This window comes from Vanessa cardui, chromosome 13, assembly GCF_905220365.1.
Source record: "Vanessa cardui chromosome 13, ilVanCard2.1, whole genome shotgun sequence".
NCBI lineage: Eukaryota > Metazoa > Arthropoda > Insecta > Lepidoptera > Nymphalidae > Vanessa > Vanessa cardui.
In genome coordinates, this window is record NC_061135.1 from 6,180,020 (window position 1) to 6,207,475 (window position 27,456).

Here is a 27,456-nt window from a genome sequence, read left to right on the forward strand (position 1 = left end):
TATTTCATTAATTAATACACTTTGGTTCATGAAGGGTCTTAGTTGTTCGGCTAATACTTAAAACGAATACTAAAACGATTTTATCTTAAATATTAGTACTAACATACAATGTTTATCAAGAAAATGCTGCATTACTTTATAGGTAACTACTTGTACTTTGCTTAAATTTATTACTTTGGTGTTACTTTGTAAATAATGAGGAAAAATATAGATAATAAAAGCAATTTGTTTGCAATGTAAAAATACAGACGATAGAAACAAAAACCATAATAGTGCTATAGTATTTTATTTCTTTTCAATTTCTTTTTGTGCAGTGTTACTACGCATTTTCCTTCGAAATGTTTAAAAAATACCATGAATACGTTCAGGACACATTTTCACCAGACAAATAAATTAAAGTTATACTCACAATTTTTCAATTGTACTCTCATATATTATATAATCACGTGTTTGTACGTATATGTTACACATCACAACAACATCTTATACATATTTCATTAAGACTTAAAAAATAAATACTAAGACATATAACAGCATTTGATTAATTTCATAAACCATTATAAGAGTCACAGAGTTTAATTATGTTAAAACTTATCCTAATATGATTATATATTAATATATTAAGTAAATTTTATTGGATACTGCCCTTTTATCGGGAATATTTGTTCCTATCGATGACGTCATTGCGTTTATTACATAAAATAACGAACGAAGGATAGAGGGATATTCCCTTTCGATACTCTTGTACCTTGTCAACTGCAATCTTTATATTAGAATATAAATATAATATTCGGTATAAATTAGGTAGTAGGTAGATTTTTACTGTCTGCCAAATGGAAAGATTTCATTTACCGAGAATGATTAAGCATCGTTTCACGTAGGGCCGGTATGATTTAAGTTTAAGAGTAGAAAGTGAGCACGGAGGTGTGGTTGCCGCGCACGAACATCACAGGCGGCAGGTCGCGGCTCAGCACCTCGAGCCACGCCATGTACAGCGGAGCGGACACCGAGCCCTTCGAAGAACAAGTGTACGTGACTTATCGATACTAGTTGCATTGTCGAGTTTGAGAAATATACATATTACTAAACTTTTCATTCACGGCAATTTAAAAACCGTATTGTCACTTCTACAATACGGTGTCACTTATTATTAAAGGGTTTTTGTCCCAATAATCCCTAACAATAGTAATTTTTTTTTATTAAAAAATCATTGACCTTTGATCAGGGAATCAGAAGATTCAAGGTGAGTCACGAACTGTGTAATGTAAAATTGTTTAAAAGAGAGACAAAGACAGCAAAAAGGAGGTATCTTAGTACCCCGTGCGACCTCTCACCTTGCGCGGCATGGGCAGCGACATGACGACGAGGCGCGCCGCGGACGAGTTGGCGAGCAACAGCTCTCGCAGTCGCAGCTGACGGTTCGTCTTCTCCGACAGCGTTGCTAGCTCCGTGGGACTGATTTTGCACTCTATGGAGCAAAAAACCTCTATCACAATGGTCTATAATTTACGTTTCTGTGTCAAAGGACTTATGACTTCTTAGATTACGTAACTTCGCAATACAAAATATCACTCATCAGAAACAAGTTTTGCGCACACTCTCTGGACCAAGCTAAGAATAGCACAAGGATATCTGTACCTCCAGTATCGTCCGTGAACTTCTGAATCAATTCTTCGAAGGTCTTCTTCGTGTCCGGCTGTGGCGGTTCCGTGATGTCCTGCACCATTGTCAGCGACGAGTAGTCGATCCGGAATTTGGCCAGCAAATTCGCCATACTGTCGAATTTATTCTTTTAAACACATGGAACATCTCCACATACTTTAGAAAGTTAAAACTTTGAATAATATATTTCATTCCTTTCGTTAAAAAGGTTTTTGTATTACAATTCAAATCACAGAAAACAAAAATTAAAAATTAACATCACCCAACGGCTAAAATAATAGTCGTATTCAAGTACTTGAAAATCAGGTAACGTATTTGGTAGAAAGCACTTACTTCCGCTCCTCCAGCTCGAGCTCGTGGTGTCGGTTGGCGAGCGCAAAGATGCGCAGCTCGCAGCGCGCCCACGTCGAGCGCTGCGAGATAATGTACGGCAAGAGCATAGTCAGGCCGCCGTCATCGTACAGCCACCAAACGTCAATCGTACCCGGCTCCTGGTACAGATACTTTGAATGTATAATCCTCGACCTGTGTTTAATATCCTTATATGTCCTTATTATCCGTATACTATTGCATCAACCACTCGCATTTGTAAAATTCTGATATTAGAATTATAAATATTACAGCTTACTTTTCACGAATAAAGCATTTTGGCAGAACACACACAATGAAAAAGCTCATTATTATAAAACTTTGTGTGAGAGTAATACGAACGAATCTGTGGTGGATTTACAAATCTGCCGCTATAGTAGGCTATTCAATTTTTGCCGCCCCTCATCATTATTTTTCTCATCTTTTTTTTCCCGTTATTAGTATGATTATAAACTAGGTGATATTTCTGTCAGTTACTAGATTATTTTTCCAACCCGCTAAGTGACGAGTATACGGATTACGGACGTAATGTGTATACATATGATAATAAATTTTTTTTTTTAATTTCTGTAAGGTAATAACAAATTTGGGCTAAATTTGCCGCTCCTCTAAATCTGCCGCCCTAGGCTCCAGCCTACTTAGCCTATGGGTAAATGCGCCACTGCGAACAGTATTGTGATATAATATACTTATTAAATTAAACACATAGATATACCAATACATCTCATTATGTTTTATGCAATAATATACCTGTTTCCTTTTAAATATTGTCATGTGAGACAACTGCTCCATAGACAGCTCGATGCCCGAGGCCGATTTGTAAACGACTTGCCGGTGAATGTCAATTGCTTTCTTATCTTTCTTCTTGTCTTTTGTGTCACTTTTCTCTGATATCGTGAATGAACGCGATGTCGTTAACGTCAATAGATCTGAAATAGTTTAAAAATACTTTATTTACTACATTCACCTAAAATCAAAAATGTAGTAAAATTTATAAACTAAACCATACTGATTCAGCACAATTGATTATTGTAAACAAGCAGTAACCATTATCGGTCATTTCTACCACATATACTCACTTAGGTTGTGTCGGCTAGAAGGTTGCGAGTCCGCACGTATGTCAAGATCGGAATCTGCGTGCATGATAGGTGCGCGTACGCGTAGGTCTCCGCTGCTGGAAGCCGCTGTTAGCCCACTATTAGGCTCCTCTGCGCCTGCTACAGCGCTGAAGTCTAGTCCGCCCGATACGCGAACAATGCCTACAGCTAGCCGCGTTTCGAACGCCGTACTGAAAACAGAGTCTTTTATAGTTAACGATTACTGCATATCACCTTCGGATCGCGTAAAGTAGACGTTCGTCTGTATTCGTAGAGGTATATTGTCGACTTGAAAAAAACTTACTGCAGCACGTTGAAGTAGGATTCAAGGTCGGCGGGCGGCGCTGAGGCCCAGTCGGCTTTGTAGCCCATCAGCAGCACGTTGGGCGCCAGGCGGCCCACGCCCACGGCCTGCATGAGCGCGCGCGCCCCGCACTCGAAGCTGAAGCCGTGGACGCCCGTGCAGAAGGCGCGCACCTTCCTGCCCCGCAGCCACTCGTCGCCGGAGCGCGAGCGATGTGCGCGCTCCTTGTATGATAGTTTTTGCTAGAAAGAATTTAAGTAAAACTATAAGTAAGTGTATTGAAGCCTACGAAAACAATATAATAATAATAAAAAAACTATACTTGACATGAGAAGTTTCACCGAAAAATTATACATCAATATTATATCGGATTGTACTGTGTCGTATTATATCAGAGTTGTAAATGTTTGTAAATATTATGTTCAATCGAGGCACTGACTGTATAGATTTTTTTTATTGTGACTAAATTAGGTAAATGTAAATTTATATGCCCTAGCATCGCCTTGGTATGCAAGTATGGTTGGGTGTGCATGTAAATAAATTCTCATCATTTTAATTTTTCTTTAATGTCTTTAACATCATTTCATATCAACACCTCAAAAAAAAGGATTAAATCAACTGATTATTAGTAGATTAGTAACAGTCTGTGCTGGGCTAAAGACAAATTTCCCTTTTGTGAAAAAGATTTGAAGCTTATATACCGCGCCGGTCCAGGAGTGACAATTTTTTTTATAATTAGTAGAGTAAAATTTAGTCTATGTTAGCAACTCTCTTCCAGATAGATGATGATTTATACTTACTTGTGATATATCGCCTACGATCATAAGCGATCCAGATTTCGTGATGAGATTCCCAAGATCCACAAGTGCTGGTCTGTCTTGGGGCTTTCCAGCTAATACCAGAAGTTGCGGCCAGTAGTTTTTTACATGTTCACCCGTCTTTGCGAGGTTATGAGCACTGGAGAGCGCCGTTTTGTACATTTGCGCTTGAGTACTACTTCCCCAGTTTACATCTAAAATTATTATTGATTCAAAAGATAAATTGACTGATTTTAAAACATAAAGTGCAGGGTAAAATATATTAAGTCAATTCATCTTGCAAAAAACATAATTAGGGACAAAATATTTGTAAAGTTTAATTTAGGATAAAAGAGTTACGCAAATATTCTGAGAATCAATTTACGGCAATATAAATCATGATTTCCGAACAGAATCGCTACAGTAACATTCAGCAAATCAAAGCAAGCTACGAAAATTGTGCAATAATTCTTCGAAGTCTACAGATTTAGCATCAGCCGTAAATTATTCGAGTCCAAGTGCTGATATATTGACGAAGGTTTCATTTCCACTCAATTAATCAATTGTAACGAAACTTTCCCTTCACACAAATAGTTCGTCAAACTGAAATATTAAATATTTTTTTACTGGACAAATTTGAATATGTATAACTGACCTTAGTAACTGGTACCCTATCTATCATTAACAATTCGTTTTTCTTTTTCGCCTACAAACTATTTATAATCTTAGTCCTAGGCTAAATTACGTAAAAAAATCGAGAAATAGGCCATTTACAATATATTTACGATCATATTGAGTATATTATTGTAAATATATTCAAATATTCTATTGAACCTAACCTGCATATACTATCAATACTAGAAAAAGTAACAGTCTCTAAGAAAAACAGAGTTTATGTAAGTTTCTTACCGGCGAAACGGTGGTAGAATTAAAATATTCTCGATTCAAAACTTAATTGGAAAAACTACATTTGGTTTAAACTCTTAAATCCAACTCCCTCCTACAAGGGTTACGTCACATAATGGTCAATGCAAAGCTAATTACACGTATTATATAGAAGTACTTTTTAATAAAGTCTCGTATACATCGTAAGTAAAATTAATTGCGTTTTGAATAAAGTGACCGAACATTAGTCTACCATAAAAGAATACCGTAACAAGCGAATATCAAAAATGTTATCATTGTGAACGCTTACCAGGTTTCCGATAATGCACGATGAGATAAAGAGTAAAGAAGATGGCGAAGGTGACCAGCGACATAATCCAGCTAATGAGCAGCATAATGCCAATGCACAGCAGAAACCCGAGCAATGACACCCACACGTTATAATACTAGAAGAGAATACGTTACATGTTGAGTAGAGAACATTTTTTATTATATTATTTTATTTTTGAAGACCAAATGGGCCACCTGATATTAAGTGGTCACCACCGCCCATAGACAATGGTACTCTAAATATTAATAGAAACATTACACCACTTCCTACATCGCCAATGTGCCATCAAACTTGGGAACTATGACTATGTATTATAGCATTAGTCACGAGTTCTCAATTATTGTATGTTTCACAATTTGTGACTAATAATTTATAAAAAGTGCCGATTCTTAACTTAAACATTTACAAGTTTATTAAGTAATGCAAATACAACTTACTCTAAACGTTGGGCGCCAACCTAATGGACGAACAAGCGCAGCGTGAAAGGTACAGAAGTTAATGAGCGCATACGACGCCAAGTAGAAGTTTGAAATAAGAGGCGCGATGGTGTTCAAGTCAGCTGTGGAAGATAATTTTAGTTAGAAAATTTAATTTAGGTTGATAATTATGTAATTTCACCTTATTTTAATTTACTATTCTGGACGAGAAGTGTTTATTCATAAATTACCAAATATATTTTTTTGTAAATTAGTCAGCATTTTTGAAGGTAACATTTTAATTTGTTGTTAATATAATTAATTACCTATCAGTAAAAACATGAGCGAGACGAAGAATGTGAGCACGTATCCGCGATAGGGCTCGCCGTTCTTGCCGTATGGTTTCGAAAAGAAGATGAGGCCGGGATAGATGCGATCCACGCCCAGCGCCTGAATCAGGCGCGGCACTGACAGCAGGTTGGTCAGCGCCGTCGACAACGTCGCAGCCCAACAGCCGGCGTAAATAAAAGGACCCCATGAAGACATCAACTGCATCACCTAAATAATATAACATATGAAATAATTTGCAAGATAACATACACATTTTGTTATTATTCAAAATTAAAGCATTCTCTAAAAAATGTTATCAAATCCTTTGTACATAGATGATGATAGAAGATATTTCAAGTTTCGGTATCTTTTTTTGAAATTTATAGAATTCTATGAATGCATTCTATTCTACATTACTTCAAATATGAATATAAATAAAATATTCTAGTCACCATAATACACCTACTAAGTACCTGTATACTTATTAAAAATACTTACAGAATAGCTATTATGAAGTCCGTATTTACAACCCGCAGTAGTATTGACACAATGAGAAATGCCACTAAAATCCACAGGAGTATTGTTCATAAGTAGCAGATCAGTAACGTTGCCACTGGCATCCCTTACAGCCCCGCCTCCAGCGAACAGCACCATGAGCGCGTAGCTCACCATTGATATCAACAACGATAGGAGAGTGCCCTTCGGAATGGCCGACGCTGGATCCTAAAACACAGTTTGAACACAAAATAATATTGTACTATCATAAATTTCTTAATTAAAGCATCTTTTTTTGAAAATGGAATATTTTTGATGGACAAGGAAATTGCATTTCAAAATTCATGTGCGTGATTATTTTTAATGAATATGAAAATCATGAAACAAATACTTTGCAGTTCGTTATTACAGTAATATGAAAAAAATAATAACGAAAATGATTGAGCAACGTGAGTGTATGAATCACAGATTTATTATAAGAAATGTATCAATAGTGGGCATGCTGCTCGCATACATTCCTGGAATACATATATTACACGAGTCAATATCATGTTTCATAAATCTGTAAACATTAACTAATGCATAAGAATCTTGGTAGAAATAGTTACATTATTCGATTTTCATAACAACATCTCTGTTACGCAAGTATAGACTACACTTTCCGTACCGAAAAAACAAAATAATGAAACAACATAATCAGTCGCAAAAAATTAAAAACGCAACAGTGCAAATTTCTTAAATAACATAAAAACAATCTTTCTAAAAATACCCATGAGTCATTGACAGCCATGACTTCAATTGGTTTAAATTGATTCCCTGCGCGATCGATTCAGTGATGTTATCCAAAAACTTTGAGGGTCAATCATTTTGACATACTTTTACGACTTTTATATGATTGCGTTTTATTTGCGACTTGTTGATTCGGACGTTATATAAAACTGCCTCGTTTTTCATCAGATAAATATAAATATATAATCTGAAAGTATATAAATATTAGCGCCTATACACCTACAAGACCCAAACTCTTGTACCGGGACCATTTCAATAAAAGTTGAAATAACTACTTATTTAACTACGTAGTAGTTAGAAGTAGAATAAGAAGATACTCCATGTTACGTTCCCCAATTCCCTTTTTAAGTCCGAATGCTCAAAGTTCGAGTCAATTCCCATCTTGTGCCATCAGATTGTGAGATTAAAGAGAGAATGTAATTAAAACCTGCGTGTAAACCTGCAGTCAAAAATTTACATATTTTCTCGGAGGTTGGTTTTAAAAATGTTCATTGTGGTCGAAAACCATTCAGGAAGACAACATTAATGTAAGAACCAAAAATATTCGATCTATTCTGAATAGTTTATAAATTTGTATTTATTAAGTATGCCATTTACCATAAATTTAAAAAATTATGACAGCATCATAATTTTTTGTTCATTGACTAAGAATATACTCATGCGAAAAAAAAAATTGTTTGGAATTTTTAAAATTCTTTACACAATATTGTTTTCAACAAAAAAAACTAGACTTGAGGCCTAACAAGTTTATTTCGCTTATTTTTCAATTAAGACTACAATTAGTGTCAATAGAAGTATACTTGCCAGAGTGTTTGCACGGAATTAGTGCTATAGGAACATAAGATGTAAAGTAAGATTTTTAAATTGAGATTTAATATTTTGCACACATTCTTTGCTATAGTGGTTTAAAGTGACCGTTAAGTAAGGCCAATAATATGAAAGTTTGTACAGTGCATCTGTTTATGTAAACGACAACCAGTTTCATATGCTGAAGTAGACTTTTTTTCTTTTATAATGTAACTGTCACAAATATGAACTTATATATAAAGAAGCATTATACTTGACCATCAAAAGTCGGGAGGAATCTCATACATGAGATAAACCCGTGAAAAAAACGGTGATATTTGGAGAGAATCGAGAAGATTTACTACAATCATATATTTACGATAATTGCATACAAAATAAAACCTATTGTAAAAAGTATGTAAAATTCCAATGTAATTAGAAAGAGTATAGCATAGGTTGTAATTGTATCATCGCTAGGGAGGCGTGGGTGTTGGTCGTGCTTTCCGAACCTCGAGTCGGATTCGGATCAATTCGCAAACCACGTGTACGAATACATAACAAACTCTGAGCAAAATGTCGATCGATCTTTGTTCATTTGTTTTTATTTTGTTCATTGATTTATATAAATGTTATAGTGTGTATCAAACATATAAGTATTAAAATTCATAAATATGAATACATATTATGAATCGCAAAGAATAAAAATATTTATCCTACGTAAACATAAGAAACCTAACATGTACCTACTTTGAATGCCCTTGCATTCAGAGTAATTACTAGTTCGTAAAATAAATAAAACTATGAGGATCAGATCAGATCAGTAATGCTTTGAGCAATAATAAATCACAACATTTATTATTATTTTCTATTTTAATTACTGAAGACATAAAACCTATACTAGCCCATATGCAATTATACGAGCTCACTCTGAAGTAAATTATAATGCAATAAACATGGCCAGTGGGCTAGTGGGTACGTGTCCTACTTCCCGTCCCCTAAACAGGAGACAAATATTGACAAGCGGAGTGGTCGGCGTTTAATTTTGGCGCCAACGTCACTCGTAGCAACGGACAAAGCGCCCAAACGATACATGTACTAATCCATGTTGTTTACGCTTCCGATATAGTTTGTGAAGTAAGTGGTTTTTAATGAATCTACGATTATTACTACGTGAACTGTGATACAATTTATAGGCTTTTTATCCACTATACACAATGTTTACTTACTTTTTATTTAAAAATCGCCCGAGATTGTTAAATTGAATAATTTAAATAAAAATTACGTGGCGGCGAAATTTAAAATAGCAAAATTCTTAATATTCTAGTATTTATCTAAGTTCTGTTATACAACTATTATTATTGTTAAATACTAAAAATATTAGATAAATAAAACGTCTAGAACAGATAATCATTAAAAATGTATGTATGCATACCTTCAGATCTCCAGAGATGTTAGCGCCAGCCTGGATCCCAGTGACGGAGGGAAAGAAAATAGCGAAAACGCTAAAAAAGTTGTGGTCAAGGCCTTCGCTGTAGCGGAAGTTCGGTTCGAAGTTCTGCGACAACGTCTCCGCTACGAAAACAATGCACAGTGTTTAATATCAACGTAAAGTTAAGTAAGAATTGTCCAAGTCGTATTTTGGGCACACTTAATATATTATATTTCAATAAAAAAGTCTCAAACAAAGCATTGGCATTGGATCGTATAACTCTGTTGGTCGTCATAGGAATATCCGGAGATTAAATGTCACAGATAGCTATGTGCGTGTACGAAAAAATAAAAAACAAATTTTGCAATCATCAATAATTTTTAGCTTTTGTATATTCTAATTACCTGCTAAATAAAATAAGTATACTCTTTATGATATCCCATACCTAATAAAACAGTAGCTTTATCACCTTATATTTAATTTTATAAATATTATTATATTTATTATATATCAATGTTTATATTCAATCTTAATTTAAAGAATGCTTACCGGATAGCCCAACGAATCCATTAGCGATTTCATCCAAATCCCTCGGTCCCATCAGTGTGCCTACTACGAAATCAACCATGGCTCCAACAATAATTGCTATTAGAAAATTCTGTGAAATAATAATGTATAATTTAATACAAGTGCTCACCAATACATGTATGTAACAATTTATGTCCCAAACAGAAACAGAATAGATATTACAGTCATATATTAAGTTCAGTTTGTGTAGTAGCTGTTTAAGAGTCCTGGGAATTATTATCAGATACATAGTATAAAATAAAATCCCCTTCCGCTGGCTGTCTGGTGTATGTATGCTTAGATCTTTAAAGTTATACAACAGAATTTGATGTTTTTTTTTTTAATAGATAGATGTACCTTATAATAGTTAACAATATAGAGTATTTAACTTAAATTTGTATAAAATATCCTGCCTGGTCAGCAAGGAGCTTTGGGTTTTTTTGTATATCTATATATTCTCGTCTTGATTAATAATATGTTGAAGTAATGGCTAAACACAGTTTTAACTTATAAGCTAGGGCTGAATTACCAGCAGCATACAAACATAATAGACATCCACCAGCAAAATGAGGAACCACTATTTGGGTATATAATTATATAAAAATTAAGCTACAAATTGTAATTAAAACATCATACGTAGAAAAAATTGCTTTAATTAAATGATGGATTTTCGTCCCCGTTGGGCCGTTTCAATCCACTTATAAAGATAATTAGTTTCGAAGGTCGTAAAGTAATTAATTAAACACCATTATAGATAATTATTTGAAGTTTATATTAGCGTGTTGATTTTTTGGTGATTTTCTTTGGTGACATTAATTTGAAGTAATATATTTATGAATAAAGGTTATAGGCTGTATGTGTATTACTTAATGCTATGATCCTTGAGAGTGGAGGAAGGATATTATAAGCCAACTTTATAAGACAACCATGTTTCTTTTTATTATCTAGATTTAGAACGGTTTCAGTTACGAATTAATATACTGTATTAAGGCTGCAAAAGCCTGTAAATGATTCACCACAAGCTAGGTTCTTAGTTAAAAAAAGCTTTACAAATTATTACACGTCTAAAAGAAGATCAGAGATTTTTATCGCTTTATTATTTTTTCACAAATTTGTTATAATCATTTTTATTTTATTAGTATAAACATGTAATATTACAACAAATTAAGTACATGGAAACTTCAAAAGAATTATCTATATATAAATATTCTTGGAAATGAACCACCTACTGATGCATTACAGATATTCTGGGGCAGTATAAGTCATAATTTTTATACCGAAAAAGATCTTCTGATAAAAAATCTTATACATGTAAAATGAGAAGCTGCTTCTTATGCATATAAGCGCGGTTATGTACATATTATAGAGAGTTATGTGGAGATGAATTCACGCAACATCTGTATGATGTTCTTTGAAGGTTCAAGTTACGTAGCTCACGTGAATCATAATCACCGCAATTAGAATTGTTACTATCAAGAAACGAAAATTATTCTATTTTACTCTTGTCGAGTCTTTTAAATTAGCTTAGTCCATCTGATAATGGATCAAATTTAAATTACCCGTTTTAATATAATTGGCCGCTTTGTTATGTGACAGGCTAGGTTTTCCCATGTATAACATTTAACGTAAAATAATTTATACCTTAATCTTGTTAATTTATCACATAACTTAAGTATTTTACTTTTAATCCGAAGAAAGATTGAAAAGGCTACTAAAACAATTCTTAGGTATGAAGGCTTTAAGGAATCCTAAAGAAATAACTCTGTAATGTTGAAAACCAAACCTGATGAATAACAGTAGAATATACTTAATAAATCACATTTTAAAAGGTCTTATTTACCTGGGCTTTGCTCTCCCAATCCATGCCGACCGCGCATATTATGCACATTACGATGAGCGCCACGGTTCCCACTATTCTTACGTCATTGACGCTGTTATCAATAATCTTCACTCCTTGATTCAGCAGCAAATCGTTTAAAGAGTCGCAAAAACCAATTGTGTTCATACTGGCTGCTACAGCGTTTGCGAATGCGAAAATTATACCAACGGAGGCTCCGAATTCTGGGCCGAGAGATCTGGATATTATATAATAGATACCACCTAAAAAGAAAAAAAAAGTCAAAGAAAATACATGTTATATATAGGTATGTTGTCTGTATCGCTTTAAAGCCATTTAATTTATTAGGTTGTTATTCTGTTGTGTGTTACATTTAGTGTTTAGATCATTTTTAGACATTTAGACCCCAGTAATAAGAAATAATGTTAAACTATATCCGCCGATTGTTATTTAAAGACTTCATAGATAAATATTATTGAATAATTTATTCATGCGTATTAAGTTTTTGTTTTTGTTAGAGTGAGCAATAAATTCATATCGAAAAAATAAACAGTAGACAATAAATATTTAACACTTTGTATAATAAAAGGCATTAATAAAATTTTACTGCTTAAACCGATGCATAAACCATTTATCACGAATTGAATGTGCTGTTGTAATAATTATAAATAATGCACATACGAGAAGTCAGAAACTAGATAAGATTAATTATATTATAAATACAGAACATCTTAAAAAATGAACTATTATTGTTACTGCTCTTGTTGAAAATATTCTATACAAAAGTTAAAAAAGTAGGAGTAATACTCAATCTAGAGGTAGATTGAGTATTAAGAGATGTATCATATTATATACTTAATTATATTATTTATATTGTCAAGTCTATAGTAAAATGACTGACCGACATACAACATAGAGTCTAAATCAGTAGATCTATCAAGTTAAAATTTTACAAAGGATTTCCTTATTCCGAAAAATAAACACTGAAAAGAGGATTTTCCAAAATGAATTCTTCATAATGTTCCTAGAGGGATATCTTGTCGGTCTACACGGCTAGTACATACATAAAATACAACACTTCGTAAAAAAAATTGAAGCGATTGTGTAAGGACGTATCCCAAGAGCTTGGCATGTGTAATGCCGTAAATGAGTAAGAAGTTATATGTGAAACGTTTAATAAAAACTGTAAATATTGTAATGTGTATAAAAATTTGCATGGGTTGTATCTATAAGTATTGTAAGCAGAAAAGGTTCGATTTTTTATTTAAAACGGAAACATACTAACCTCCTTTCACCTCCCCATTTGTACAAATAGCGCTCATTGATAGAGTTGTGATGACGCACACGATCGCAGATACAGCGATGATGACGAGAGTGAGTCCGATGCCCGCTTGTGCCACCACCCACGATATACGTAAGAACAGCATCACTCCCCATATGTTCAGCAGGCATGGTATTAAAACTCCCTACAACACTTTCTGAACTTAATATTTATAGTGTTTTAAATATGTATTTTGTATATAGTGACAATCTTACTTGAATCCATCCTAATTTTATTCCACCAGCTGGAGTTGGAGATTTTGTATCTCTTTGGGGCTGTTTTTCGTCCTATAACAATATAAAGCTAGGTTTATTTCAAAGTGGAAAAATATGCCACATAAGATACAACACTACTGAGTCCTTAAGAACTTAAGTTAAAACTAGTTAACAATTTATTTAAATAGTAATGTTTTGAATTAAATTAGTGTACCTGTTTTGATAGCATGTATACCAATTAAACAGTTACTAAGTAAGTCTCATATGATAAATTTGACAGCTAAATAGTTATCTCAGTCGGTGAGTCACGAGTAATAACAATAATAATTATGCTATTCTATATTATCTTAGCTCATAAACGTGATATATTTCATAGCTACAATGCTAAACCTGGTGAGATGATTGTCACTGTATGTCCATTGTGATTTATACTATAAAACTGAAATTATTACCAGCTGATGAATGATGACAATGTTAACGATTGGCAATAAACTCTGCACATAATCGCCAGCGAGGCGCCCTGCGTTGGAAACTGCAGTTTAATTTTTTTAATTAACCATTTTTGATTTTTAAATCGTTACCCTTTTTTAATTTCAAATAAATATTATAAACTTATTAACACATATCATATTTAAGGATTGTTTATCATAAAAACATCTACCATTTTATTAAGTTATCTGTTAATATTGATATATTAATGCACAATTGTTCATTTAACATTCAAATGTATATGATAAATAGATGGAAAAACGATGACAATTATTGGTCATTTAGTAAAATGTAAACGTATACAAAAGCGACATTGTAGGTTGCGCAATTGCAAAATTATTATAATTTGTATCTCTAACTACACTATATTTAGGAAGCAGAAGGTCGGCAATTTATTTAACAATGTCACAAGTATTATCAGACATGAATATGCCCTAAAAATGCTACGGCATATATCACCTGTATCAGTAGTTTGTAAAACAAACTATTATTTTTCCTCGCTCTTGTTGATTTAAAAACTGTTTATAAGACTACTTTGAGATATTAGGATGACAAGAATGGCTAAATGATATATCGATAAGGCGATTGTCATTGTTTATATTTAAAAATATAGTAACCAATATTTAAAGTTTAAGTGTTACTTGCTTTAAAAATAATTAAATATGGCAACTTACCAGTACCACCAAATAAAAAAAAACGTTCCTATCAACAAGTAGACGTTGAATCTCGATGTTCATTAAGTTGTGGCTATCTGTTAATAATTTCAGGAAACACTTATAATTGTATTGCACTTGATATTTAACACCCCTACTTCATAAACGATATGAGATTAGATACAAGGGCTGGTAAATATACTCAAGGGCTGTTTAGCCCGGCAGTTACCAGTTCGAACTGGATAATTACGGTCTTTTCACGTGCCTTCTAATGGCATCGAGAAAATGACGCATTCCACTTAAACACATCCGTCGCTTGTGACTAAATAAAAAATAATTGCTTTACGAATATTTTTATATCATATTATCTTAAGGCACGGGTCTTATTTGAAGATAAAGACAAAATGTTGATTTAGACGTAAGTAATCTTTATATTGAAGTAGAAATAATGTAAAATTAAAAATTGTTACGCATTTTAGAGTGTGTTACTATAATCACAGTAGAATATCGCGTTTATGGTAGTGAGGCAGTCGTGTTTTTTTTTAAAAGAAATTGGAATGCCTCTCCATGTCAGCGACAGTTATCTAGGATTTAATTAATAAAATATTCATTTAATGTTCGTTAATAACTGTTACCGTAAAATTGTAATACTTTGTTATGGGAAAGAAAATGTTTGTCATTTTTATTAATGGCTTATACATCTAGAATAAATATGACAATAAATAATGGGGTACTTTACATATTTACATATAACAGACGCGTCACTTTTCCTTAAGGTATAAAAACTGTATCAATTCAATATTCAAGTCTGAATATTCTCCTCTGAATATATTTATTTAATTTTTTTTACATTATATTGCTTCATTTTATAGCAATAAAAATATAGATAGTTTTATTATATAGATAGGGAGCGCAAACGGAGTCACTGATTGTAAGTGGTCACCACCATATATGCGCTTTAAAAATTATTAACATCGCCAATGCACCACCAACCCTGGGTTGCTTAGTTCCCGATTGTTTAACATTAAGATGACCCTTGCGCCTTGTGTGAAGTCACTTGCTGTATCAACCTTCAAACCGGATCACAATAATATTAAAATTTTACTATTTTACAGTAGAATATCTGATTGGTTTCGTGCTTGTATAAACCACCAAGCAATGCTAAGTTTTTCATAATAAATTTATAATATATATAGATTCAAAGACTCATAATTACGACAATAACATATAAATACACCAAAGATTACATTCGACTTTATAATGCTTAGATGGCGTGTTTAAAAAAACAAGTAAAATAACGAAATAAGTTTTTCATATAGTAACCGATATTATTTTGTAATTTAAAACAAATAAGGCATGAAATAAGACAAGTTAAATTAACGTGACTGTATATTATGCAATCTTTAACGGGTCTTTATGAATTATGAAAATGGATGACCGACAAATGTATTTTCTTAAAATCCATATAAAAATACGTAGTAAATGTGACCTACCTCTTCAGTAATCAAATGATCTCCGTGCAACTCTCCTAAACTCGGTCGTTTCAGGGCTCTTTTAGAATTTCTGTAGTTTTCCATCCGTGGTAAGGCTTCTCTTGTCAATTGCGCAAGAGATCTCTTCCGCCTCCAGCCAGCGTCATGAAGCCATGTATCTGGCTGAGGATTTGGATCACCTCTCTCCACCATCTCCACTGAAGTGCGTAGGGGTCGGGAGATGATATTGGCTCCCATGTGTATCCCATTTTTTTTAGGTTCCGACTCTACGGTCGAAACTGAAAATCTGTTAATTATTATTAGATTAAAATTAAATTTGGTAACGACAGATTTTAAATATTGCATTTTTTAATCCAAAACAATTAAATATAAGCCGACGTATATGTAACAAATGTTATCATACATACCTCTGTGATAAATTGGTGCATATTAATTATTTTCATTGTGATATTATTAAGTAAGTAAATCATAACATAAATTAAATCGTACCTGCTTTCCGCCATTCTGCTTGATACACTCGTAGTCTACCGGAAAATCGTCTTATATGAACCTAGTACTTTAAAGAAACTTATACGAATATCCTTAGATTTTATCTTCAACCACATAATTTGTTGCCTTGAATCTGTAAAAAAAATATACCTTGAGTATATTGATAGCACTGAAATTATAAATGTCAAAAATATTTTCCTTAAGGAAAATAATATTTTTGTACCTTTAAAAGAATACCTCATATATATTATGTATGTATCTTTACTTCAATTAAATGAATACAAAAATTTTAATTCGCTTAATAACCGCGTGTTATTATTATTCGTGTTATCTAAGTATTTAATCAGGACTATAATGTGTGAGAATCCACTAGAATATCTACACATACCTCGGTGAGTCTCTACAATAATATTTTATTATAAATATAATATTTATTCTATATAAATCTATATAATCTTGCTATTTTCGCGATTCTATAATGGAGAATTAGACAAGCACGTAAGAAAAAAATAAGTTGGTTGAATAATAGATTCATAAAAAATCCTTTAAATATGAATATTTTTTCTGTAAAAAGATTATCACGATGGATGTCTTATTTTCTCATTACCTTTTTATTATTCTATCTAAAAGTAAGTAATCGGCCAAGCCTTTTGATTCAACTTAACTTCATGTTGGCAAATCTACCGGAAAATAAACTATTTTTTTAAAAGTATATTGTTCTTACTTAATAATTTTAGTTTGTCAAAGACTGTAATGCATTAAATAGTAAATAATTGTAATTATATTGTTTATCTTTATTCTTATCAGTGTTCAAATACGTCTAAAGAAATGCGAAGTGCTTAGGATTATAGCATCCTTGATTATTGTCTAAACAAATATAAAGACTTCATTAAGGAAACGATATTGACTGATTTTAAAAAAACATTAATCCATTAAATTTTCACATACACATTACCGTGTTGAGTTGTGTTATTGTCTGTTTATTTTAATGGAATATTCATTCTACCTATAAATAAATTAATGCAATATTTTTATCGAACAATCTAAACTACACTTTTTGCATTGCAAACATTCATATTCAATTAAAAAGATGATAAACTATGACTTATACGAATGGAAATCAGACTTGACATGTGTGTATTATGAACAGATGTTAATAGCTATATCAGATAAAATATGGTAACAATATCTCATTTAAAGATGTATTTTTTTAATAGTATTTTGTCAAATAATAAAGAAGTATGTATATGTAATTTCAGTTATAGAAGTTGCACCTCTTGTGATTACGAGGTGAATACCCTCAAAACATCGGGCAAAATAATAAAAGAAATGTAATCATGCTTAAAACGATCATATATTTTATAAAATTGATAATATATACATCGTAAATATTTAAAATTATTGTTGAATCTGAACACTTTGTGCATCTCTACATCTATTTTTAGAATACACATCTTCGATTATATTTAAATTTTTAAATAAAAAAGACATCAAGTAAATGATTAATGTTTAAGATAACGTTCGTGATAGACAGCAAGACGCGAACTTTTTATGAATAAAAATAACATGCATTTTAAAAAAAGAAATAAGAGTCTGTATGCCAATCAATTATACTGGTTTTGAAGCAATAGCAAAAACTGAAACAAGACGTATGCTGCTATATCTGCATATTATTTAAAACTAATATATGTAGGACTTGACCACAAACACTTTAGTTATACTTCAGTTATACTTAACTCTACATCACGGTTTAAGTGTTATCATGTTTCAATGTATGTATCTAATAACACTTTACAGGAAGTCGAAGCAAATCTTAACAGATTGCTGGATTTTAACAACATAAATATACAATATAATATAATCTTTTTATACAACTCTGAAGATGTATGTTTTTTAAGAATAAGTTTATATATGTAGGTAGTTTTTATGTTTGTTAGGCAAAAATTCGAGAAAATGGAAAAAAGTAAAAAAAATATGCAGAAATTCAAGTATTTCCTTCAAACTTATTATAGTTTTTTTTGTTTTTTTTTTTATGGTTTGTAGCATATCCATAATATTTAGACGATGATCATGAATGATGTCTGCCTGATCGAGTTACATAATCACAAAATATTTGTACACAATTGTATGGAATTGCAACCTGGAGATACGAAGGACTCTGGAACTACGGCTTTAAGTGGTTTCCGAGACATTATAATTACTGCTTACACCCAAATTCTTCACCTCATTAAAATTTACAGATATTCTATTCTGAAACAACGAAGGTTGCAGTTGAAGGTTTTCTAACAATTTACCGAATTCTATAAGAAATGTTTCGGCTGACGCCTTATCATGTCTCATTTATTTCTATAATAAAGTGGTGAATGTGTGACACTTACTCGAATGACTGCCAACGGCGCGATTAGAGCTAATGAGAATTTGATTGATGTACTTCGGAACAGAGCTATACAGTATATATAATATATATGCTGTTAAAATAAATATATTTTGATGAAAAACAAATCTTTAAATATCTATAAAAAGTATTATATGTAATGTATAATATCTTAAAAGGAAAACTGTATAACTGTCTAACTAGTTATTAAGAGTTAAGATGAGAGAGGCGATCCATTTAATTGAAAATCATTAAAATGTTCTTTTACAAGGAAAAAGGCAAAGAAATAACGAAATCGATGAATACGAGAAAACTGAGAACTTTTAATTATGTTAATTATAAAAAATGTTAGTATCACTTCTATTGCTATCAAAGACTTCAATATTTATGTAACTTTTGATATTTTATATAAGCTCATCATATCGATGGATGGATATGTAAGTTTCTATATGTACCAAATTATTATAAGAGATGGTTAAATTATATAATAAAGGGTGCAAAATCAATTACATTCTCCAGCTACTACGTATTTAGAAATCACAAAAAAAATATTTCTATCACTAGTACTCAAGTTAACCAGAGTTATCATAGAAGCCAGTTGCAATAAATACTGTTAAAATAATGTGCCTTTTGTACACATAACATTCTAGCTGTTATACGCTGTCGTCGGACGGTATTTAATAAAAAGGAGAATGATCATCGGAATTCCAAAAAAAATCCTGGTATTTACTGGTACCTGAAGTGAGATAAAATAGGAATTGAAAGTTGAGTAGACAAACACTTTGCTAACTTGCGATGATCATTAATATTCTTTTATTTTATACAATATCATCAATTTGGCAAAACGTGGTCGTGTATGTGAATGACTAAAATAAGAATAATTTAACAATAATTGCGTAAAAGAAAATACCTAATTAATAAACTTTAAATTGTAATTATTAAAAAGTAAATTACTATTTGCATAACTCATTCCTTTTATTTTGAAAGTGTTTGGATTATTTACTTTAGGATTAGGATTGATTCCTTTAGGTACTTCAAATTTCAACGTAACATCAAAGAGAGACAAAAAATATTTAATGTATTATAACAATACTCTATATTAATCTAGTTATAGTTTATTAAACAGTTTACACTTAAGAGCTACTTTATATTATCTATAAACAAAAATGTCATAATAGATTGAAACGTATTATAAAAGAATAATTACATACATAATAAGTTATCCATAAAAACAAAATACTAATAACGTTTAAAGAGAATAAGATCAGTCTGACATTATATTTTAACGTTATATGAATGTAGAAGCTCGCTCGACGAGTATCCGCAGGCTTTCGCGGCAGTTTGATCCAGTTGAAACCAGCCACGGGTAAGTCCGAGTCACGTGTTCGTCGACCGCCCTAACTCGTATGCGTATGTGAATATAAATGCTGTATACAAGGATACGTCATCTAAGCGAATTGTGTTTCGAAATAGAAGATTTAATTTATTGATTTGAGAATAAATTTATGATGTAGGACATTTTAGAAACATTTCATTAATTACGTATTAATTACGTAACAACATGTACTTGATTCATATATAGTTATGTTGACACATCTGTAACACGACAAACAGCAAAAACGTACAACAGTGTGAACACAAAGGTCAGCCCACGGTTTACGTTTAACAAATAACATTTAAACAATATTTATTCGTTTAGGTAAAACCTAAATCACTTATGTTATGTTCTTAGTTAATTTGCTATAAAACGATGAAAACCTCACACCTCTACCGACAAGTTTAGAAACCTTGAGGAAAACACGCGCTGTCATAATTCGAGCGATTAGATCAGTGGATAACAAAAAGGGTACTGTTCGTGGACATCGCATGTCCATTTTAATAAACTCTGTTTACAGGTGTCTTTTATTTCACACTCAATGATGTCGTGAACAGCTCACAATACAAATATTATATACAAAACTAACTATGTTACGCTACAAAAAATACATTTTATATGGATCTGTTTTGGTGTTGTGTCTCAATAAACGAGGCCGGAGTACTATTGTCATTGTAGTATTTATGTTTCGTGTAAAAAATAAAATAATGACCAATTTAATCTGTGAAAATCTTATACTGCTATAATGCGAATCAAATTAAACAGATTTTTGTAGAGACTCTACGAATATGATCCCACTCTAAGTTTCACATAAAAATGCATTATATTAAATAATGCGTTTTGACAGGTGTCAACATGTATCGCATAAAATAAATAACATAAGACACATATTAAAAAACCATAAGCGATACTAAAACGAGCATTGTTACTAAAAAACAAATAACGTACTAATTTTCATTGATAAATATTCCGGAAAGTAGATTTTGGCGTAATCCCAAAGTTTACAAACCGCAAAACCTATATAAACGTGGAAGTTAAAATATTGTAAGCAATGCATTTGCGTTCCTACTTGATTTTCTGTCTAATAATAGAAACTATGTTGGGTACTACTTCTCACAGCTCTCTTGTTTTCTATTTCATTTTATCATCTATAACCGCCCACGCTATCAATAGAACTGGAATAAAATGAGCCTGGTATTACACTATTACTTGTTTTACCTACATAATATTAAGTTAACTAAAAAACTTAATAAATATTTCAGATTTTTCGTATTTTTCTAATGCACAAATACTTTATATGTAATGTTATTTACAGAATTTTTTAATATTATTACACTTTAAGTATGTTTTAATATCGGTATATCAGCGAACAAATAGGCCAACTGATGGTAAGTGGCTACAACTGCCAATAGACAATGCGCTTAAATAATTTTAATAATTTCTTATTGGTTTTAAATAAAAATTTAGAGTATTGTTAAAACAGTATGAAAAGTTATTATCTTACTGTAATTGTAATGGATATAAAAAATCCTAATATTCTAATAATGTTTACTGTAATATCATAATCCTAAGTTAAACATGATTTAATAGAAATATACATTCTTTGAATACGTACAAAAATGAATAAAATATGTTATAAATAAAGTGGGCAATGTATTACTAGCAATATATAAAAAAAGCTAAACCGACTTCAAAGGTATCAGAAACGTAAAACTCAATACGGTATTATATTAATACGTTTTATTATATATTACAAAGCTGTTTGAAGTCGATGCAAAATCTGGAAAAGCATACACTGATGACCGTCTTATAATATGTTTTATCCGACAATTATTAACTAAATACATATGGGACCTGGCGACCTACCTCTAAAGAATAAAGTTACGTACAACTACCAGGCGACATAAATAGATAAAAACAACTGTCCGAAGATATAAACTCCTAAATTTTTTGAAGTTGGAATATTTGATCTGAAACAACATTTATCAAATTTTATAAAAAATACATTAGCAAACAGTTTAAATTCTTATCTGTCTAGCCTTTGTATTTAATGTGATTATTTAAGCTGCGAATGACAAGCGTTTGCTTTGGTCGGAGATAACTGTTTTTTTTTCTAACATGATACAATGTTTTATGACTATTATAAATATTTTTGTTTTTGCTAACTAATCTTAGGAGATTCATTAAGTCAATTTATGTCATCGTATCAAAGCTTCAAAATACTCCTTCAATGATTTAGTTGCTAGTTTATAGGTCTGCGGATGTTAAGGTCAAGTTTTCAAATACTACACCATAATAAAAGTTATTTTCTATCACTAAACAAGCGGGTTAATTCCCATTGGACTATGAGCATAGGGGAAAAAGGTACTCTCTAGGTGCACATCTATGCTTTTGTACACATTTGGGCACTGTAAGATACGCAACTTAGGTCAAATTTAATTCCGAAATTAGATCAAGAGATTACATTACAACAATTATTTTTTTTTTATTCCTGAAGTGTTGCATTTTTATGTTCACTATACATAAAATCGGTTTAAAATATTACTTCACCGTCAAACATTCCCCTTTATATTTTTACACATTGCATATTACCAGACAATTAAAAAAAGTGGTACATTTATCGATAAATCATGTGATTACTTGATTTATTTTATTTGTTCAAAACATATTTCATGTACCAACGCAGCTTGTTGGAGTTTATTTATACGTTTAAATACTTGATACTGTACACATTTAAAAAGAAAAACTTTTACGATACATACTCCATCAAAATATATTTAGTTGAATTGTAATAAAAATATGTTCTCAGATCTGTTGAAGGCTATCCTGTTGTATTTTAGGAATAAAGTAGATTATGTATACAAAATTGATTTACGTTGTTTAATAAATAATAAATATCTTCCTTCACTCAAAGGGATAATTCGTGAATTACTGAAAAGCTGTGCTATTTTTACTTCGTTACATACATTTTAACAAAAACACTTGTACGAGATTTCATAGACATATTTACGTCAAATCTCGCTTAGGATATTTTTGGCAATCATCTAATTCAAGATTTTTATTAATTGGTATTATATGGTCTCCAATATATACAAGAAATGTAGATACTATATGTACATAAAAAGTTTTTATATTGCGGACTTATAAACAATGTTCATTTAATAAAAAATTTAAATTAAAACAAAAGTATTTATTTAATAACGTTTGTTTCTCTCTAACGTCAATGAATCGACAATTAATATTTCGCACAATCGTATGGCTTCATACATTATCAACAAAACAAAAACTATTTATCTCCTTAATGAAAACGAAATTAAACGGCCAAGTTGGTATATTTTAGAAGTGGAGGCTTTTGTTCGACGTTACGCCAAAGAACGATACAATCAACAGGTGCTTGATCAACAGACTAGCTAAAATAAGAATTGATATTAGCTACTCATACTATTTTTTATTATTCTAATGAGTGTTTGTATTCGTGTACTTTGCTTTGTTCTAGTATTCTCTTAGTAATTTGCAAAATTCCACTACCGATCCCTTCCTAAGGCGGAATTTATTTAGCCGTGATGCTTTGGACCGGGTTGGTAGATGAATGCTGTATAACCACATCCAACACCTTCAAGCTTTTTCATAATTTTTACTTACGGAAAAACATGGGATTAATTATAAACACAAATTTATCACCATATTTAAAGCTGTTTCAGATAAATCTCTCCCTTAAAAAAGGGAATACTAAAGTATAATAGGAGAATACTAAAGTATAATACTTAAATGATTGTTTTACTTCTCGTCTAAAATCTATATAGTTACTATAATTAGGTATTTTCAAACGGCAATTAACTTTGCGACTTTCAAAACAGATGTCAGAGCGCTCTAATAACGTCAGTCGGGGTGCGGCTCACGGTTTAATCAAGTAATAGAGACTGATGAAGCTCCCTACGTATGCCACTAATAGAGCAACCTACAAACTACCACCAGAAAAATAATAAATGACATTATATACAGATTACTTCGTAGCACACATAGTGGTGAAGTGTGTGGTTAAAATATTAAGGGATATTTACAATATACAATGTAATTTAATTCAATTGATGAATAACTTGTATTTAACAAATTTTAAACAGAGAATGAGTTTTTTAAAATTATTATTTATTGAGAAAGAAGGGAACACGCTCCTCTATTTTCTACCTAATCATCAACTTAAACAAAAACAAAACACTCTACATATAATCAAGACTTAGGCTTCTTTTAATATCGCGGATTGAGGGGTTTCTCAAGAGTTAAGCAACTGTATATTGTCATATTATTCAACATTTACAAATTGGACGGTTTTGAATACAATTAATATTTCAACAATTCATATCAGAGTTTTATATTCAAGTTTGTAAAACGAATCGATCGTAACCATCAGTTTATGCAAAACCTCTCAGTACACTGTCAAACGTGAATTCTCATTTTTAGCTATTTTTTCTAGCTACCCATAAGGCCTACTATGTTAACATAAAATATTTATATTTTGATTTAAACCTATATCGTTATTCATTGTCTTAACAGGCTTAATGGGTAAAAACTCTGATGATAAAATACGCCTAAGGTTTTCCTGTTCATTTGACCTTTTATTATTTTAACTATAAAAATGTATTAGTATTATTTTACTTCAAGGACCTTTCCGTTTACACATATTTTGATAAGATGGAATATAATGTAAAATCCAACAATTCGATGCTTAAAAGTTATTGTCAAGGTTCTCTACGCTTCAAGGAGGTATAGCTTTTAGGGACGTAAGCGCCAGGCCCTGGCTTCGCAAAGAAAGATTATAGAAAAAGAGGTATTCATGAAAAAATATCGTTTATTCTTAGTGATTAATTAATATGGCACTTGGCTACGAAAACGTCATACAAGGTGGATGCGTAAATTTTACTCCATAGACTTTTATAAAACGTATCTATTATTGCGGCAGAAGAGTGTTAATTCCACGAATGTGAGTGTAAGAAAATATAATTCTTTATGAAAATGTTCAATTCAGTAGTACAGCTATGCCAATATTTTAATAGAACAGTTTTAAGTAGCCAAGTGTCCTTAGCCGTTATCTGCGACATTTCTTATTAGCTTATCTAGACGGGGTAAAGTATTACTCAATGATCATATAATCTAACAATGCTAGACTAAGTACCGCTATCATAAATAAATACTTAAATTGTTAAAGTAACATTAATTTTTATCTTATATCGTGTAACTATCAAGATGTTCAGGTAATAAAGTTAATAAAATTAATCAATTATGTTATATCCAAATCCATTATAGGAAATTAAATATAGTAAAAGTATCAACACTTGTAGCTATGAAGTAAATATACTGACTAAAGTAAGTTCTTAGAGCATTCGGATACAGTTATGCTTTACATATTTTAAACACTATTTTTGATAACAATTCAAATTGGTTGGTACTTCTCTTATTAACTGGATGTTAAAGCATTATAAATTAATTTATTATAATTATCTGATTACAAAGGTTTTTTTTCTCATATAATACATCTTAATTTTTTATATAAATTATTAACATGGTGTACACGATTAAAATTTGCAATAATATGTAATTAGTGTTTCGATAGATTTCTTTCAGCTATCGTTTTATCCATCCCAGTGCAGTCTGTGGTTTACTTCAGGGGATTTTTTTTATAAATACTAATAATGTCAACACATTTATTATATGAATCATACGACTTCATCGTGGCATTTCTTTCTCAACAACCGTTTCAGCGGAGAAATCAAATATTTTCTGCCAAAATACGAACAATATCCAACACAATGTCTGTCCACATAAACAGCGTGACGAATTTATTCATTGACCGTGATTATGTTGTAAAATGAATACGTTATGATAGTCATTTTATTTTTGAACTAAAAAAATGTCATTAGTGTTATATGAATAAATATAACAAAATACCTACATCTATATTATATTGGTCATTTAAAATAAATTGGTTCAAATAAAACAGTATAAATTAAATATAACTGAATAATTTGGAAAATTAATTTCCTATGTTAATAATTTAATATTAATTTAGTTAGTAATCTGCGATAAAATTTTACCAACAAGTAAACGAAAAACCTATATTATTTTATATGCATCCATAAGATTAGATTAATTGAGATAAATGCACAAAACATAAAATGAATGAGGTTTTTCATATGTACTGATAATCATAACGTACCTGTCACTGCTTTTATTGTATATTAAAGTTTATTTTCCATGCGATAATAACGATTAAACTATTTTCACATTTTCACTGGAACACTACATAACAATTGTAAAATTCACAAATTGAAATAAATTATTTTTTAATATTTTTATACAATATTCTTTATCGGAAAAATTATATGAATGTTGCGTGATTTATCATTCCGCGAAAATTTTACAGAAGCCGCGTGCGAACGACGGCAGAGTCGACGCGGCATAGTCGCGAAGCCTCCGTGACAGCTCCTTTTAAACGAGAAGCGCCCTTAACTCATACAAACAATACTTTTAATTACTTCAATTATTCAATCTAGTTAGTACGAGATTTCTTCCAGTTTCAGTGACGGTGTTCGATCGACGTTACCCGAACTTCACAACCATATCTGAACGGATATCGTTTATTTTTAGTTATAGAGAATTATTTACATTGGAACAAACCGAAATGAATCTCATGAAACACTCGCATACCAATAAATGCGGGTAAGCCGCAAATATACGCGGGGGCTGTCTTTGATTTGTAGCACAAATAGTCTGGATGAAAACTGCGCTTCTTGATCTGATTATTTGTTACATTATTGTTGTTCGTAGACCATAATGCGATTAATTTTAATGTTTATATTTCAATAGATAAATGACATGAACGAAACCACGGCAATCGTATTATAACATCAAGCATAAATTGACATAATCTAATTAATTTCTTATTATTACATATTTTT

At 31.4% G+C, this 27,456-nt stretch overlaps 1 protein-coding gene across 1 annotated transcript; it reads right to left on the reverse strand.

Annotated features, from left to right (window-relative positions):
* Nucleotides 1-797: 797 nt before the first annotated feature.
* On the reverse strand, nucleotides 798-26,967 carry LOC124534653 (bumetanide-sensitive sodium-(potassium)-chloride cotransporter). Its single transcript, XM_047110615.1, has 20 exons — nucleotides 26,715-26,967; nucleotides 16,755-16,887; nucleotides 16,266-16,551; nucleotides 13,631-13,702; nucleotides 13,380-13,560; nucleotides 12,098-12,357; nucleotides 10,240-10,348; nucleotides 9,694-9,833; nucleotides 6,690-6,914; nucleotides 6,188-6,419; nucleotides 5,883-6,004; nucleotides 5,425-5,560; nucleotides 4,233-4,444; nucleotides 3,433-3,674; nucleotides 3,111-3,319; nucleotides 2,782-2,960; nucleotides 1,996-2,153; nucleotides 1,639-1,775; nucleotides 1,335-1,468; nucleotides 798-1,013 (listed from the first exon to the last, which is right to left on the reverse strand). Exons 2-20 carry the CDS (start codon nucleotides 16,766-16,768, stop codon nucleotides 900-902), a joined length of 3,162 nt encoding a protein of 1,053 aa, XP_046966571.1. The 5' UTR covers nucleotides 16,769-16,887; nucleotides 26,715-26,967; the 3' UTR covers nucleotides 798-899.
* Nucleotides 26,968-27,456: the final 489 nt, after the last annotated feature.

Coding starts and splice junctions, on each gene's coding strand:
- LOC124534653 (XM_047110615.1), bottom strand. Junction 9,834..10,239: donor TGGATTCGTTGGGCTATCCG/GTAAGCATTCTT, acceptor TTGTTTTCGTAG/CGGAGACGTTGTCGCAGAAC. Junction 6,005..6,187: donor GCTCATGTTTTTACTGATAG/GTAATTAATTAT, acceptor TATCTTCCACAG/CTGACTTGAACACCATCGCG.